General features: G+C 41.6%; 1 protein-coding gene across 1 annotated transcript in view; it reads left to right on the forward strand.

Annotated features, from left to right (window-relative positions):
• The first annotated feature begins 385 nt into the window (after nt 1-385).
• Nucleotides 386-16,414, forward strand: part of LOC117428223 (A disintegrin and metalloproteinase with thrombospondin motifs 7-like) — a 58,986-nt gene continuing 42,957 nt past the window's right edge. The window contains exons 1-8 of the mRNA XM_058995508.1: nt 386-870; nt 1,526-1,875; nt 4,634-4,832; nt 5,906-6,102; nt 7,566-7,649; nt 9,142-9,266; nt 10,642-10,791; nt 13,022-13,165. Coding sequence (XP_058851491.1) covers nt 744-870; nt 1,526-1,875; nt 4,634-4,832; nt 5,906-6,102; nt 7,566-7,649; nt 9,142-9,266; nt 10,642-10,791; nt 13,022-13,165 — 1,376 coding nt within the window. The 5' untranslated portion in view covers nt 386-743. The remainder of the gene's footprint in view (nt 871-1,525; nt 1,876-4,633; nt 4,833-5,905; nt 6,103-7,565; nt 7,650-9,141; nt 9,267-10,641; nt 10,792-13,021; nt 13,166-16,414) is intronic.

Raw genomic sequence — 16,414 nt, forward strand, 5'->3', positions numbered from 1 at the left:
GTGTGTGTGTGCGTGCGTGCGTGCGTGCGTGCGTGTGTGTGTGTGTGTGTGTGTGTGCGTGCGTGTAGTTAAGAACTTCCAAAAGAAAATGAAAAAGGAGCGTAATATATAACTCGGCAGGTTTCTGCAGAGTAGACAACACAGACAGGAATGACCTTTTCCATGCAAGTGAATTGTATTCCTGTATTTCACATCACCATGGTAGTAGTAGCTTTGACCCCTCTCTGCTATCCAGTAACCAGGAGCTAACACCGTGGAGGTCTTGATAATGTTAATCTGTTTGTGAAAACGTCGTTGATTACATAACTGCTGGAATGAAAAGGGAAAGGAAGGGGTTGTTCCCAACGATATACAGTACATGCAAACTTCAGTTACTCGGGAGACCCGCCTGCAGCCAGTAGGGATCCGCTAGAGTAGCTAAACCCCCTTCAGTTTTTTTTTTTTTTTCCAAGAGGTTTGTGCTAATTGGCCCGGGCTTGGTCCCAGTGCTACTGTGTAAAGCCAAGGATTCCTCCAGCGGTCACTCAACTCGGGCATTCACAAGTTTAAGGACTTGACAAAAGCGGGTTGTCCTACTTGAATCTGGCTCTGCTAACGACACTACACTGGGGACAGAACAGTTAAAGCAGCAGAGTTAACGATTTTATCTTGAGTGAAAGCTTTTAAAAATTTGAAATTATTACACGGGGGTTCAGCGCACCGAACTGGATTTGATTTGCGCTTTTTTTTTGTCTTGGTGCAACATGTTGTCCCCTCGGAGCTGCAGAAGCAGGGCTTCTCGTTATATCGGACAGACATGTTCTCTCTTCGCTGTACTGTCAGGGATTTTAGCAGGGCTGGGCAGCTGCACGACATACGGATTCACACAAGGTAAAGGTTTGGAAACTCTTCTGCCAAATTGTAAACAAAGGTGGTAAACGGGGCGTCATTAAATTAAAACTTGTTTTTGTATCTACCTATCTATCTCTACATATCAAGCTATCTATAGAGAGATAGATAGATAGACAGATAGATATATAAAAGCAACAAAGTATGAAATGCTGACCGATCACAATAAAACAAATGGAACGCGGTACTCTTGTTTGATCTTTAAAAAGACGGGAAAGTTTAATCTTAATCCAACTGAAGACGTTTGTGGGCCGTGTAAAGAAAAAAAAAAGTTTTTAGAAAAGTTTTTGAAATGCGTTTTAGAGATAAGTGGCATCTCAGCCCATTGAATTGAATAGGATGGTAAGGGCTGGACGAGAATCGCAAACCATACGATTCACAGACAAACGTCTTAACATTCAACTAAAGTGTAAACTCTGTAGTCGACAGGTAAGCACGGCTCATAGCTAATGTCGGTGTTATTAACTGATCAGCCGCTAGGAGGAGATGCGTTACATTTGCAGTATTGTATTAATGTACAGAGCCATTAAAAAGGGTATTGGTGAAGGAAATAAAGATGCCTGGTTGAGCACAGATCGCCAGCATTGTCATGTCCTTTTTTTGCTGTAACTTTGCTGTGTATTATTCTTCTTCACAGGGACCCCTTTTGAAGTTGTCCACCCTGTTAGAGTGGATGAAGCTGGGCAGTTTGTCTCCCACTCTGTGTCCCGTCGGGTGAGCAGGATTCACAAGCGGGACCTGAGCTCCGAGGACAGCATCAGTGCTCCTGTTTACTACAAGCTCCAGCACAGCGGGCAGGACCTGCTGTTCAACCTGAGCAGAAATCCTCACCTGCTGGCTCCCGGCTTCGTCTCTGAGAGAAGGTACGGGGGCCTGGCTGGGGCCAAGATTCGAACCCACAGCCATTACTCCTGTCAATTCATTGGAGAGGTGCAGGGCCAGGCTGCCACCAGGGGGAAGGCGGCTATCAGTACCTGCAACGGGCTGGTAAGTAGCATAGTCCCGGGGCTGTCAAGGTTTTTCATATCATGGCACTCACAGTTCTGAGTTCACGCTCCCATCTTCTTTTAGTTGTGTTTCGTAACTCTAGCTCACAAAGACATATTCATGCAGGTGTTTACAATGATCACTTCCTGAACAGGTGCTTTTCTCTTTTTCTACATTAGGAGTTCATTAAAGAAAACTTTGACACTATGTGCCTGTGCACAAAATGAATAAACTAAACTAAAATAAATATGTGTCAGTGTCTATCAATCTCTCTTCCCTGTTTGTACACACACTGTGTTTATAAAAACACATACCCAGAATATGAGACTTGCACAACCTGACAGACTGTAGCACGCACACTGCGTGGTAACTATATCATGATGTACAGTGAGCTTCATTATAGCGGCTACATTAATGGTAATTTCATGCAGAGTAAATAATTGGATTAACACGTCGTTAATGATGAATCCAAATAAAAAAGCGATTTCATTTACATTTCATTAACATTTCTAAAGCCCTTTCTCCCAGATAAAACTACATTACAGTTAAGTGAGTTCATTAGCCTCTCTGTACTAAAAGTTCTGTGCAAAATAACCCATCTACAGGTATTATGAGTGATGACTAATAAGACGTATTTCAATAATTGTCCTATTCAGGAGTGTTTTCTTAAGCCTCTGCAGGTCTGTATTGTGCATGGTAACAGATATTAAGCAGGTGCAGAGTTATACTCTTGAAAAAGACAGTGTTCACCTTATCTACCCCTTTTAAACACACATTCTTGGCATACTGCTAAAAAAAAAAGAAAAAACAAGAGAAAGAATGATTTATAATGGAAATGGTTATTTGAATAAATACTACCCTGAATTGTATCAACAGCAGCTGCAACATTATATAAATTACACAAATACCCCTTATTTCAGTCATTCCTCATTCTAATTATGGGCAATAGGTTTCACCATCTGTAATACGACAGGAGCCTGAAGACAAGGACATCTGGGCTGATTTAAAACGCCAGCCCACACTGGGATAAATTAACAGAGAGCACAATGGCGCTATTCTACCCCACAGACAACACAATTGCCTGCTAAAGTTTAAGGCAATTCTTTGTGCTGTGTGACAGTGCAGTGGTTTTCAGAATGCAGCATAAGAAAGTTTGGCAGTGGAAACAAAAAGACTTGTCATTGAAAACCACAGCCTGCCAATGGGTATTCACTCTCGAGATCTGAAACGCTGAGAAAGTCTGCATCCTGCTGTTAAGACGTTAGTTCAGGTGTGAGCAGTGATACACAGGCTAGCGAAGACAGCTCTTAGAGTATAGATACGATTGTGTTGAATGACTGTACAGTATAGCGCTGCGTAGAGTTTCCATCTGCTGTGCAGAGCAAAAAAAAAAAAGAAAGAAAAAGACACTTTATAGAATCCCTTCTACTTCACATTTCTGAGTATCGATTCCCATCTCTGGGAAAGGCTACAGAGCTTTTGCAGTGAAGGCAAGCGGTTAGTGCCCATCCTGTCTGAGCAGAGATTACAAGCGTTTGTGTGTAACAGCAATCCTATTAACATGAATTTATCAAATCCCAAAACAGTACTTTGTTCACATGCGGCTTCCCAGGCCAGGATTATTGATTGTCAGCTTCTGAGCAGCTTGGCACAGGTCTTAAATAGCACTTCTCTTAACTAATGTCTTGGTGCTTAGCACAGCTTTGTAGATCCAGTTCCGTTTGGTTCATCACAGCCCAGTGAGTATTTTAAACTCAAGTTCAACCCACCATGGCCTCAAAAGGGCTCTTTTAGGACAGCTGGTACACCAGAGTGTAACCATTAACCCGTCCCCCTGTAACATCCTGCCCCGTGGATATAAGAACTATCACATGTGTTCTATGTGGTATATCTTACTGGGGTATTTCTTATATTGACTACCCTTATAACAGTTTACCACCACAGTATTTTTGCATGCTTTTCCCATGGTTATATTATGCATTTACTATAATTGTACCCTGGTTTGCCATGTTTATTAATGTGATTTACAGTACCATACCTTGCTTTTCTTTACGATGCTTGCCTATGCTTTACCATGCTTGCACTGTGCTTTATTACACTTTGCTATGCTTTTACAGTGGCAAACTTTTATAAAGGTAGGGGCATGTGTTTTGCAAGGGGCAGGTAAGGGTTATATCTGGTGTACCAGCTGGAGAGAAGACATGGGAGCTTTAAACTTTAAAAAGTTACCAGACAAAGAGATGCAAAGTGTTTCTAAACAACGAGACGAATTCATTAGTTAAGATGATGGATGTTATTTCAGACCCGTACCAATCTGTTCTTGAAGGATCAGTGCTGTGAGCTAGCAGGCTTGTGAAGAGCATTTCAAGGAGGGAGCGCCAGTGGTGCATGGAGTCATTTAGTCTTGATAGAAAACGAGAGCAAGAAAATAGCCTGCAGGTTACCTCATAGTTAAGGGTCAGTAAATAGATTCAAGTAGATAGCTACAGAATGCATTGGATAGGTTTGAAATATGGCTACATGTATTTGTTTTCATTATTTGTTTCATACCTTTATTTTACATCAAGGTGTCACACAGATGTAAACAAATGTGTTCTCTCTCAATCGACTGTACCTATTTAAATAAAGAATTGATAGTGATGATAAATAAACAGGCTAGCTGAAGGAGCGCTTTTTAGAGATGCCTGTTGTCCATCCCTTTTTACACAAGTCCAGTGCTTTGCTTGGTAACTATCCTGAGTGCTGCTTTCCCCTCTAGATGGGTGTTTTCCAGCTTTCCAATGAAGACTTCTTTATCGAACCTCTGGGAGGAGAGGGGCAGGAGGATGGAGCAGCACAGCCGCATGTTATATACAAACGGCACGCCGCTGAGAGGGGAGGAGAGAGAGGGAGTGAGCCACCCCGCCAGAGCAGCGTCAGCGAGGACCCCAGCGTTAACGGGACCTGTGGAGTGAAAGGTACTGTAGAGAACAAAGCTAAATAAATGGAGAAATAGACTCAGTACCATGAGGCCTGAAGGTTTAGATAGAAAGGAATAGCAGATTGTTAATCATTAACTATGTAGTAAATTACAGCACAAACACATTAGTAGATTTAAATAGAAATAAGTGAGTGTAGTTGCCATGGCATCAAAAGCCTATAAATATATCCACTGTTTGTTTTCAAACTCACTTTCTCGTGACAAAGGTATGTTAAACATATCAAAACATTGAGAAGTTGTCTCTCTTCAGCACAACCTTTTAGATATGTATATCTGTATTGATGGATTTTCCTCCTGAATGTATATGGTGACTGTATTTCCCCTGTTAAATCACCTTTGTATAAAGACTTCTGTTAGATGAAACTTTTAACTTAATTTAATCAACCAGGCAATGTTGGCGATCAGCCAAACAGCTTTCTTGCATCATCCACTCTGCCCAGTTGTGAATGGGCTGCAATATATCTATATTTTCCAATATAGATTGCGTTTGCCTTCAGTTTCAGTGAACTTTGTTAGTGTGAGAGTTCCATGCTGAGGTGAGAGGCAGACAGTTTGGGTTCATTCATTCATTGTTTGCATCATGTATTTGAGAGCATGAGTAGCACTAAATTACTTACCTAACCCATCGGTCTATAGGAATCGAAATAAGCCGGCTCAACTGAATGATACATTTCTTCTATTTTTTTTTAAATCACAGGTTTGAAAAAATAAAGACTTTTATTTGATGTGTTTGAGGCAGACAGTTTCTAAATTGGTTTTCCAAAACATTCTTTGCATTCAACAAAGGAGAGAGGCATTTAAAAAACAAGGTTAGAACAAAGGTCTGATGTGGACACGTTAGGTGTCAGGGGGGAGACACACAGACATCTGGGAAGGTATACCATTGTCCGATCTCGCAGAAAGCTTGACTAGATTAAGAAAACTTGCTTGATGTTAATGAGCAGACTGATACTAGGAGATTCAGTACTGAATTGTTATCCCTCCGTGAGAGAAGCTGAGTCACGTCCAGCAGTCTGTCTGAGTCCTGAAAGGCTGTTCTGTCGTATTCAGAGTCCAGGAGGAGCCGGGAGACGACGGAGAAGAGGAGGGTGAAGTGGGAGCAGAAGCAGCGTCGGCACAGGCGGATCCGCCAGCGCTCCATCAGCAAGGAGAAGTGGGTGGAGACGCTGGTGGTGGCCGACACCAAGATGGTGGAGTACCACGGGAGCGAGCATGTGGAGGACTATGTGCTCACCATCATGAACATGGTGAGCTGATGTGGGGCTTCCTCAGCTGTCTGCATCGCATTGGTTTAATCCAGTACAACCATTTCCCTGGGGCATGATGCTATTCAATCAAACTTTTCTAACAAACCACTGCATTGGCAATATTAAAGAAAAACTCCTTTAAGGGATATTGATTTTCATGGTATTTCATTTATTACCTGTTTCATTTTTTATAGAGCTTCCTATCATTCTCTATTGTTGTTTTTTTTCTAAGGTAATCAATTCAGGAATACAGCTTTTAGTAGCCTTTTCAGAAGCAGGCCCCCAAGGTTGTAAAAGGGTAATTAGTTAGTAAGTGCATCTGGTGAATGAATATCTAGGCAGAAAGAGCATCAGATAATTATACAAAACACACAGAATAGGATGTAAAACAGTAATGTGTGATGGCCGCATTGTCAACCATCAATCGACAGCAAGTGCAATTTCATTTTTCAAGCCTGTTGCGTTGTGCAAGGGCTAAAGAAAAGGGCTTATAGCATCTCATCCCTCTGAATGGTTAACCCTGCAAGCATTGGGGAAATAAAGGCTTTTCTATACTTCAGATTTAGCCCTTTAAGGAGTGGCTCTTCTGTGAACTTTATAATCTGGTGTTTTGAGGTGAACACGTTATTCTAAACTCTAATTGGAGCATGATAAAATCTTTGCATAACTGAACTTCTACAGACCATAGCAGGGTTAAAGAATGTTGCACACATGTTCTAAGGAATTACAAGTAAATAATAATAATAATAATAATAATAATAATAATAATAATAAAACATGTTCAATTTAAATATTGCATGGCCATTACATTCAGATAATAGTTTCTAGGATAATTGGAAATAAAATCCTTTCTGGTGAAAGTTCCACTTTACAAGGCCAACTTGGCATATCCTAATATCATACACTCCAGCTCTACCACGTAGCCAACTTGGCATATCCTAATAGCATTGGGCACAAACAGTCACATTTTGGCCCTATACACAGCGTTATTAAAGAGACGATTCCAGGAGCAATGTTCCTGAATTACCTGAGGATCCATGGAACACGTTGTGCTATATAAGCACCCTATCAAGAACATGGAATGCAGAGATGAGTGGATCACCTTCTATGTGTCAAACTGTGAGCTACAATTTATATTTGCCAGTGCCTGCCTTGTGGTTGCCATGGACACTCTCTAGTTCTTATCCTGGATACAAAAAAGGCCAATGCAACCCTTCTGTAGCAAGAACAGAGGGGGAGAAATGGCATTTTTCTTCCCTGTTTTCACAGTTTCACCTGTTATTTACCCATCTCCATTCGTTCTCTCCTAAGAAAATGTGCGTGACAATACCTGGCGAGTTTCTAAAAGAAAATGTTAAACAAGGTTTCGAGAATTAATTACAGGGGGAATTATATATATTAAAAAAAAAAAAAAAAAAAAAAAACACATGTTATTGATCCTCATGGCTTTGTTTGCTTTTTAGGTTGCAGGATTGTTTCATGATGCCAGTGTTGGAAACTCCATCCACATTGTGGTGGTTCGTCTGATCTTACTGGAGGAAGACGAGGTAAGAGAGGAGCTTGTGTTTTCAGTTGTCTGTTTGCTTCACTGTGATGCGCTGCTCTTCAGTAGCTGGGTACACAGGTGCTGACGGTGGCACTAATTTGAGTTAGTAGAGCAGCTTTCATATCTCATCTTTCAGCTCTTCATTCTCTTTATTTGTCAGGTACGGTCCCAGGTTTAGTCTCTACTATTGATGCATGCACTTGACTGATGAACATTGACACAAGTGGTATGGTTTGCGTACTGTACCGTAAGCTTTAATTCCATTAAAATGTCAATTTATTTATGAAGCGCCTTTCATATCACTTTCATATCAAAGCGCTATACAGAACAAAAGCATGCAGTATCAAGAAGTAAAAAAACAAAATAAGAGTAAATAATTATAATAATAATAACCATAAACGCCTAAATAAATCAATTGAAGAAAACAAGACAATAAGAGTGATAGAGAAAACAACATAAATCACAAACATAAGCAAATCAAATAGATCCAATCAATTACGTTTGTAAGCAAGGTAACAAGGTTAAACTATAAAAGTAAGTCTCTTGACTTAAAAATATTGACTGCCTCTAATGGAAAAGGGCAATGAGTTCCACAATCTAGGGGAATTATAACTAAACACGTTTTCTCCTCTCCTTTTCGATTGTACTTTTATGACAGCCTTTCCTGGCTTAGGCTGTACAAGAAACAGCATTCCAAAAGCGCCTCAGGTTAATTGCCCTGCTCGACACTGTTTACAATGTCAGCCCATCAGAGCCATGTGTGTGTTTGCTCAGCTCTGTATGGCAGTACAAAGCTGCTTTTGGGGATTGAATTCCCCAGTGCAATGAAGATAGCAGCCTTCAGCACGTTGACAATAAGTGATAAGATTATCACAAAATACACATGTGCATCCTTTTTTTTATTCTTGATTATTTGCTGCCAAAGCTGATGAACAGATATATCTATCCACACAGCTTCCAGGTGTTTGGCACCAGCACTGCTTCTCTTAGACTCTCTTTGTTTAATTGGAGCCAGAGTTGAGCGTCTGTCATTTTCTGAGCTCTGTGAATGAAATGTTTCCTCCAAAATGTACTACCAACGACTGTCTGAATCCAAACAAATAAACAAGTGCATGTAAGTTACCATCTGTTACAATCACTGTGGTAAAAGAACAGTTGTACCAGGATGCCCCAGTACAGATTGGATGACATGTTCTGCTTGGTTCGTCTGGTATGATAAAGAAAGACATGCAGCGTTAAATAGTAAAGCTGTGTGGTCTAGAATCTGCCAGATCTGCTATCCTGGATCATTCGGCTGCCCTATTAAACTTGGAAGAGTGTAATCTAATTCTTCTGTCAAGTGCACTTAAGTATAGCTTGAAACAAACCGGCCCTCCCCTTTTTTAATACAATTCAGCATTGCGTTGGAGTCCTGTTCCTTAACCTTTACTTAGCAAAACAAGTCTCTCCAGTGCTTTGTGTGCCTCACACAAGCATCTGCTTTTGTTTGTTAGGAGGACCTCAAAATAACCCACCACGCGGACAACAGCCTCACCAGCTTCTGCAAGTGGCAAAAGAGCCTAAACATGAAGGGAGACGCCAACCCCACACACCACGACGTGGCTGTGCTGCTCACCAGGTAGGGAAGGGTTAACGACAATGCCAATTACGGTTACTAGCGCGTTCAGTTTCCTCGCTGGAAATCCATGCAGAGTCATGTCAAAAGATTAATAATTACTATATGCACAGTTAAAACACTAATCCAAGTGGGAAGATGATCCAATGGACTACTGTTCAAGTTGTTGTAGCTAAGATAAATAACCCCACACATCTTTGCATTTTCATTAGCTACACATAGGTTTCAGCTATTCAGTTTTGAAACAAAACACATCCTAGCAAACATTTTTTTTTATTTTAAAACATGGTATCGGGCACTACTTTAGGATTGTCTGTCCCCCCCCCCCCCCGGATTGTCTCAGGTAGAGTGTCCATCAAACACGGTGCTCTGTCTTCCTGGATCCACTGTGACAGCTTCAATAGCACCCTCCACCGACTCCAGCTCCAGCCCATTCCTGCATTCTGCATGCTAACACTACCCTCACTCTGTTAGTGTGGTTAACACACGACCCTCCACCGACTCCAGCTCCAGCCCATTCCTGCGTTCTGCATGCTAACACTACCCTCACTCTGTTAGTGTGGTTAACACACGACCCTCCACCGACTCCAGCTCCAGCCCATTCCTGCGTTCTGCATGCTAACACTACCCTCACTCTGTTAGTGTGGTTAACACACGACCCTCCACCGACTCCAGCTCCAGCCCATTCCTGCGTTCTGCATGCTAACACTACCCTCACTCTGTTAGTGTGGTTAACACACGACCCTCCACCGACTCCAGCTCCAGCCCATTCCTGCGTTCTGCATGCTAACACTACCCTCACTCTGTTAGTGTGGTTAACACACGACCCTCCACCGACTCCAGCTCCAGCCCATTCCTGCGTTCTGCATGCTAACACTACCCTCACTCTGTTAGTGTGGTTAACACACAACCCTCCATATCTACCCATTGCAACTTTAAAGTTTTGTGTGAAGCACATGGACTGTAGTTCTGAGTCCTCTCTGATTAATATAATATACATTAGTATGCAGATTTATGAGGACCCCCCCCCCATTGCTTCTGCATTTCTGATTTGTTGTATATGAACTCAAACCACTGTAATTTTGGAAAATTGTCAAAATAGGCAAATTGGTGATTGTTTGATTGAATTGATGACTTTAATAGGCCACACATGCAATACATTTAAAATACTAAGAGGAACACATAGCCAGGAATGTTAAAATGCATGAGAAGTTGTTTAAGATGCCTAATTAAAGCACAAAGTTTTCACACAGGAGTGCCTATTGTTTCTATATCACCGATTACTCACCAAAAATGGAAATTCTCACAACCGGAGCTTTTCAGGCAGGCAGGTATATAAAGAATGTAGATGACAAATACCACTGTCTATTTTACACAGGAAAGACATCTGCGCTGCCATGAACAGGCCCTGCGAGACACTGGGTCTCTCCCACGTGTCGGGCATGTGCCAGCCCCACCGCAGCTGCAGCATCAACGAGGACACCGGACTGCCTGTGGCGTTCACCGTGGCACATGAACTTGGGCACAAGTAAGACTTCTGCACTTTTCAACCTTTCTGAGATCTGGTGCTTGAGATACCTCAGCTAAAGAATACTATCGTACACAGCATGCCAGCACTCATATGTTATTAGTAAGGGTTGTGCTAAAAGGTTTTTGACAGAACAATAGTGTATGCGAGTGTTTCAGCTCATACTGGTACTGGTTACAGGAAGCATAGCTGCTGCTGCTGCTGTATTAAGAGCAATGTTTTGGACACTCCAGCTGCATTTCTACTCTGTTTCTTTTTCACAAATTTACTACAGTGAGTCCAGAATACTAGAATTGTAATTCAGGGTGGGTGTGATGGGAGCTGCAAATCTCCTGTGAAACATCTGAATTATTCTGACGTCAAGGACCACCCCCCCTCCTCTCTCAGGGTATTATTCCATGTGTTGTAGGAGTAAACTAAATCATAGCAGAACAAAAGCCCTGCTTAAATACTGTAACTTAACTAATCTCAGAGTGCGAAAAAGACGAAGCACAAACCGAATAGCTGATCTTCTATTTCTTCTTCTCCTCCTTCTTCTTCTTCTTCTTCTTCTTAGAAGAAGAGTAGTACAAATAATAATAATAATAATAATAATAATAATAATAATAATAATAATAATAATAATAATAATAATAATAATAATATGAAAGGATAGATGGCTTGAGGGCCAATTATAATGAACAGTAACATTATATTATCCGGTTATTATTATGGAGATTAAGGGGTCATTATAAATAATATGAATGGTAATTCATAACATCAGGGGAATTCTTTCGCTCAAGTCCTCTTTTGTTTATACCTCCTGTGAGCCAATTATCCTTGGCAGAGAAAATCCACACGACAGGCCTCCTGTTTATTTATCTAAAGGAGCGCGGGGGAGAGGGATGTGGGGCTTCTGCAGCTGCGACGGTCATTAAATGAAGAAATACCATTGGCTACTTGTTCCTGTCAACACCCTGCTTTATTGGTTTAGAGCTACTTGTGCTGACTGTGAGGAGCCTTGTATCCCGGTGCCTTCTGCACCCAGCAGCCCTGTGAGGCCGCTGGACAGACTGTCCTGCCGCGGCTGAGCACTTTGAAAAGCACCTTAAAACTATTAATACATAAAGCTCTTGGGCCAGGTCTGAGCTTGTATCCCTCAAGGCTAACTGTTTTTCCCTCCTGTGCTCTCAATATAGCTCCAGTTTCCTTCTTTTCGTAATCGCGATTGTTTGTGATATTCTTACCCACATGTCTTGGCACATCTATCCACACAGGCTCAGTATTTCACCTCCCTTTCTCTGTGCTGGAGCCTGTTGTGTTCCGAGTCACATTTCCACATGCGTTTCTCAATGAACACCTCCTGCAACCACAGCCATTGTGTAAACAACTGGAAAGCTGCAGGGTGGGAGGCTTTTATTGAGACAGAAGTGTGAGAAAAAGCATGCTTCAGAACTGCAATCTCTGCTAGGTTCCTGTGAACAAAAATATCAAAACAATGCAGATTACTGTGTCAATATGTATAGCACAGGATGCAGCACCAGCAAACAATGAGAAATGCATACTTCTTTTCTTGTCATTTCCAGGCATTAAGGTCACGTCTATAGCACCACTAGCACACACTGTGACCTTATTGCAGTGATTCACAATGGTGGCTCTTTCAGTCCATTCCAATCTAGATCTTAATCTTAATTACTTTGAATGAACACCTTCAACAATTTAGCAATGAAAAACCTGGGTAGAGCAAGGCTCTGGACTGCTTAATTCAATGATTAAGAGCCTGATTGGAACAAGGTGCTGGAGTGGAGTCGACTGAAAGAGTGACGAGTGAGTAGCACTGCCCCACGGAGTCATGTTGTGTGATAGCACGGCGCAATGTTGCAGCCATGGCTACAGCAGTGCTGTCATTGTGATTCAGTTCTTAACCATGTATTTGAATGGGACATTACAAAAAGCTGCTTGTATAAGTGTTTATTGAAGATCTGGTTGTGCATGTAAACCTTGAGCTCCGGCTCTGACTTTGCTGCTTACAGTGTTCAGTTTATGCATTAATATGAGTTATAATTGAAGTTTCAAATCATGATGATCAGCAACGATCCTACTGTGTGCATTTTACAAAACACAGAATGGCAGCATTCCTGTCCAATGCCTTCATGGCTTGTGTCAAAGCGTTTTTTTTTTGTGTAGTTTGGAGATATGCAGTGTCCAGCTCATTTTTCCTCTTTGTGGGACCTGTGCTCTTACGCCACAGCTTTGGGATTCAGCATGATGGGAGCGGGAATGACTGTGAGCCGATTGGGAAAAGACCTTTCATCATGTCTCCACAGCTCCTGTACGGCAACGCCCCGCCCAGCTGGTCCCGCTGCAGCCGGGAGTACATCACCCGCTTCCTCGAGTGAGTGCACACTTCCATTCCTCTCTTTGTGTATCATGAGAAAGTGCATTTATATAGATATTAATGAGATGTTATTCATCAGAATGGAAATACAATGAAATGCATCATTAATGCAGTGATATTTAGACTGAGTTGTTATGTGTGTGATTTACCTGGTTTACACTTTGTGGTTTTGGGGGATTTTTCACCTGGTATCAGACACTTATGTACTAGGCTTACCGGTAACTTATACAGCTGTTATCTGTATGCATATGCTGATCCGCAACAGAAGCTGCACAGATAACTTGTTGTTTCCCCTTGCCTCAGTGATTACTAGATTAGCAGAGATTGCACCTGAACTGCCTTGGGCTCTCCTTGACATCACCTTACCTGCAGTAATCGCTCCATGGCTGGGTGCAGTAGCTGTGGGCAACGGCACATAACACAGATCCTCTTCCATAGCAACACAACTTCCCTGGATAGTTCATATCGGGGAAGCAAATGATAGGATCAAACAAAATAGCTATAATATTCTAAATGAATCCTTAATAAATAGTTCATTTTTTTCTAGATAGCTGCATGGTTTGTTAAATCACTACAAAATCATGTAACAAAATGTGTCAGTAATGAAAAAGGCATGCATGATTACAATATTATGAAAACGTTATAGCCTGTATACAATTTAATAATGCAATTACCCAAAGTAATTCAAATACAAGCACAGTTCCAGTATCAACCCCATTCCCTCCGGGAACATCCACTGTGTCTCACAGCACCTGGAATCATGTGTTCTTCTCGGAGACACATGTGGCTTTGCAGAGCAATTGTATTGCTGTTTACTGTTTAGACTGTGTTCTGGACAAGCAACACTAACAAAAACATTCACAGAGCTTAAAAGTATGCTATAAACTAAAGTTAGCCACATCTAAAAACAAATATATCATTATTATTTTTACTGAACCTATCTGTTTTATTTTTGATAAAAACCACAGAGTTCTTGGCAAATAAAAAGGAAGGAGTGATGTCCTAAATCAAGCCAGTAAGCAGCTCTTCCCTTGCTGTAGTTTTGATCTGACCACCCTGGCTGCTCATACCCTGTTAAGTCTCATGTAGGGAATTTTGCTAATTATTTTTGTATATTTTTTTTATTGACGTGACTGGTTGTGGAAAACTGCATGCCTGAAATATTTGTTGATAGCCCCCCCCCCCCCCCCCCCCGACACTGCTGAGAGAGGCGTGTCAACTGATAATACTCAACTCAACTCAATTCCCTTTTGATATGCTTGCAGCCCACCTATATATGAGTATGCGTCTGAGCTAGCACTCCTGCCTTTGCAGCAGCTGTTCACAAATCAAAACATATACAAATTAACCTTGTGTTTTGGCCAGTCTTAAATGACTGCGCAAGTTACTGTAATAAATGTTGGCCTTAGTGTTTAACAAAAGTAGTGTAGAATATGGTGCCAATTAAGGAACATAATGAAGCTGCTCTGATGTAAATATTGGATAAAGCAGTACTGTGTACACTGTGATACAGTATCCTGAGCTCTCCAGGGACCACAGGGTTAAATCAGTACCAGGCTGAGCCTCAAAAGCACATCATTAATTCACATCACCAGTGATTATCTGGATACCGTTCCTCACGATCTCAGATTATTTGTATTTCCATCTGAAATGAATACTCCTGCACTCTGGAATCACCCCAAGCCCTGTTCTTGGGAAGCATTTCCCTTGGGTATGGAGGTCCAGAAGAGTATAGCGGAGCGAAAAAGGGAAATCTGACACTTGGAATAAACCTGTGTTTAAAAGCAACAGTGGGTGCTGTCAAGTCAGAAATATAACACACCCTAACAAGAAACAGATTGTCTGCTGGTTAATAGGAATAACAAACTGAACCCATATAAACAGTCTGGAATTGGCACTTGTCCCAGTTGGAAGAAAGCTTTTTTTATGGAACAAATGAAGTTTGTAAGTTCCTCCTCTGCATGTCTGTTGTTTAATTGGCATCCAAAGTGAAGGAAGAGCACTGTTTGTTGTAGTTGGAGCTCGTCCAACGAAACCTCAGCGTTGACCAGGATTCCACGTCTCCTCTCCAGCTGACAGCAGCAGGAGTGTTCCCTACCCTCCGCTCCTTCAGTGCTGGCCTGACGAAAGCCCCGATTTTGACTTGAGAAAAACAGCCGCGGAAAGGTTACATTTGCACGGTACTGTTGTTTCCCATGCTTTTCCCACACTCCTGCATTTGCTGTGCTGTGCGAAGGTTTGCAGACGCCTTTATCCAAGGCGACTTACAGCGATTGCCACTGAAAGCATGAGTGGCAGTTGCACATAACGTCCAGGACCTTAAAAAATTAAAATTCACAGCATTCAAACTCTAAAAATCTTTACTCCGCCTCAGATTGCATCCACTTGGATGCTCCCTCTAGTTATTTGCTTATAATATGATCTACTACACTTTGTTATTCTTCTACTATGATATTACACGATCAGCTTTTATAAGAAGGTGAATGCTCTGAATAAAGTAGCGTGGCAAAGGCTATGGGACATGGAAGGCAAATAAATGGTTCCTAATCCAGGCAGTATATTATTAAGCTGCTGTAACACAATGGAGTCTATTCAGTTGTTTGAAACAGCAGCCGCATTGACTGCCATGCCCCCGTCCGGAGAATAATTTTAGGCTGTTTAATGGTGGTGGGGATCTCCCTTTCCTTTTAAAATGAACCTGGTATTTCTTCATAAAAATATGTGCTTTCTGTGGGAGAACCCTGCCCAGCCTTTGTTTAGATCAATTGAATACACCACAACCATATCTGGCAATACTTGAATCAAAAAAGTTGGCCATTTTCACTTTAGGCAGACACTTGCTTGGCTCTGCACTATAGAACTCTAATACAGTACAATTGGGATCTATGTTCTGTATCTCACTAATAAACAAGCACTTTACTATACTCAGATCCAAGACCATACTGATTGACTTGAGCTGGCTTGTCCAGATGAGAAGGTTTTCAGTCGATATGCAAGCAGCAAAGAAGCATCACATTCCCTGATTCCCAGCCCCAAGTACGCAAACGTTTCAGCCAGTGCCAATTACACAGACAAAGACAGGACATTACTCGACTTTATTTTTCTGTTTGGCGTGACTCATCTTCAAAGGAAGAAAGCAACTAGGTACGCAGATTGACTGCAAACCCGAATTCTCCCCAGCAGCTATTGAACACCATACTGTATAAAATAAGAAGTACCGCTTAATATGAAATGAGACTGACTGGG

This window comes from Acipenser ruthenus, chromosome 21, assembly GCF_902713425.1.
Source record: "Acipenser ruthenus chromosome 21, fAciRut3.2 maternal haplotype, whole genome shotgun sequence".
Classification (NCBI taxonomy): domain Eukaryota; kingdom Metazoa; phylum Chordata; class Actinopteri; order Acipenseriformes; family Acipenseridae; genus Acipenser; species Acipenser ruthenus.